This window comes from Piliocolobus tephrosceles, unplaced genomic scaffold (assembly GCF_002776525.5).
Source record: "Piliocolobus tephrosceles isolate RC106 unplaced genomic scaffold, ASM277652v3 unscaffolded_18050, whole genome shotgun sequence".
NCBI lineage: Eukaryota > Metazoa > Chordata > Mammalia > Primates > Cercopithecidae > Piliocolobus > Piliocolobus tephrosceles.
The window spans coordinates 1-1,840 of NW_022299922.1; the positions used below are offsets into that span (position 1 = coordinate 1).

Genomic DNA, 1,840 nt, shown 5'->3' on the forward strand with positions numbered 1-1,840 from the left:
TGCCACCTCTCCTGTTCCAATAGCTTCTCCACCTGCTCCAACAGCCTCTCCTGCTCTGGCAGCCTCTCCTCCTCCCGCAGCCTCTCATCCTGCTCCCGCAGCCTCTCATCGTGCTCCCGCAGCCTCTCCTCTTCCAGCAGCTTCTCTACCTGGTTCAGCAGCCTCTCATGCTCTAGCAGCTTCTCCTCCTCCTCCTCCCGTCTCTCCCGTTCCAACAACTTCTTCACCTCCTCCAGCAGTCTCTCCTGCTCTGGCAGCCACTCCTGCTCCCATAGCCTCTCCTCCTGCTCATGTATCCTCTCCTCCTGCTCATGTATCCTCTCCTCCTGCTCACGTATCCTCTCCTCCTGCCCAGATAGCCTCTCCTCCTGCTCATGTAGCTTCTCCTCCTGCTCACGTATCCTCTCCTCCTGCTCACGTAGCCTCTCCTTCTGCTCACGTAGCCTCTCCTCCTACTCACGCAGCCTCTCCTCCTGTCTCCTGTTCAGGAGATTCAACATCTGATTGTTTTCCACCTCAGCCTGGAGCTGTCTTCCCAGACTCTCCAGCTCCTTCCTTAGGTGTTTGGTCTCATCTTGTAGCTGCTCCACCTCCGAGGGCCCTGCTGGTGGATCTGGGGCCCGGGGCTCAGCTGAGAAAGGAAGCAGACCATAAGGGCCTCTGGATTCTAAAAAAAAAAAAAAAAAAAAAAAAAAAAAAATCCTCCCATTGGTGCAGAGCTCCTCCTCTCAGGCTTCCCAAACTTGGCCTCACTGCTAATGATTCCTCGCACCCAGATGGTAGCCAATCCTCCAAGCCACTTTCAGATGGAGAGCACTGTGGGTGGCTGACAATGGGCACTCCCCCCTCTTTGCTGATGGGGACACCAAGACTCAAGCAGATGACAAGGCTTGCAGTCTCCTGGCACAGACCTCTCTCCCTCTGCCTCAAAGCCCTTCCATCCACCCACCTCCCTGGGGTATTCTAAGCCACCCCCACAGCCCTCTGATGCCAGTCCTGCTCCCAGGTCACGCCAGCCCCATCTTACCCCTCTGCTTTTTGAGTTTGAACAAGCTCCTCCCAAGCTTCTGTACCCGATGTATCTCATGATTCTTCTCCTCCTTCAATGTGTGAGCCTGCCCAAAGCACAGGGTGAAAGGGCCCTGGTGACAGGGGCTGGTGAACCTCTAGAGACAGAGTATGAGAAAGGTCCCCCCGTTCTGCCAGCTTGTGATTTAGAAAGATGCTTCATTCAACAAACATCCACTGAGCACCTACAGGCCAGGTATGGTTCTTCAGAGCAGAGATATAAGACAGAAAAGGACAGACAGGAGGGCTTGGCCCTGAGGTTTCCATTCTAGGGGCCTTTAAATCTTGGACTCTCAGAGCTAACAGAGACCTTTGATATTCTCTACCTCCTCCAGAAACAGGAGCCCAAGGAGGAGAGAAGGCTTGTCCAGACTCAAAAAGCAAATTAGGGACTGAGTCAGGGCAGAAATACGGGACCCTGACAAACAGGGTAGTGCTTCCCTGAGAGGCAAGAACCCCAGGGCGTGTGTGGCAAGGACTCGAACAGGGGTGTCTGGAGAAGAGACAGTCAGCAAAGAGGGCAGTGAAGAAGAGCCATGCTGCACGTTCTGTGCTCTGGGGTCCATCCAGGTGAGGCCTGCGTGCCCCAGCTCCCCATTTTCCCTTGGCACCAAGGGCCCCTAGCCCCTTTCCTCAGGGCCCCAAGGGGAAATGAGTCCAGGATTGGCAGCGTGGAATCAGAGGACCCCACTGGACTCTTCCAAGTGAATGGATGTTTTCACTGAGTTGACTGATTATTGCGGAGCTTTGAGTCCGGGGCTCCTGCTCGTTC

The 1,840-nt window shown here is 54.9% G+C and overlaps 1 protein-coding gene across 1 annotated transcript; it reads right to left on the minus strand.

Moving 5' to 3' along the window:
- Positions 1-6: 6 nt before the first annotated feature.
- On the minus strand, positions 7-1,166 carry LOC111532582 (putative golgin subfamily A member 6-like protein 3; the record flags this gene model as incomplete). The annotated part of the gene is given in 2 exon segments (XM_023199663.2): positions 7-631; positions 1,028-1,166. Coding segments are annotated over 2 exon segments (764 nt in total), but the record flags the coding sequence as incomplete, so codon positions are not given.
- Positions 1,167-1,840: the final 674 nt, after the last annotated feature.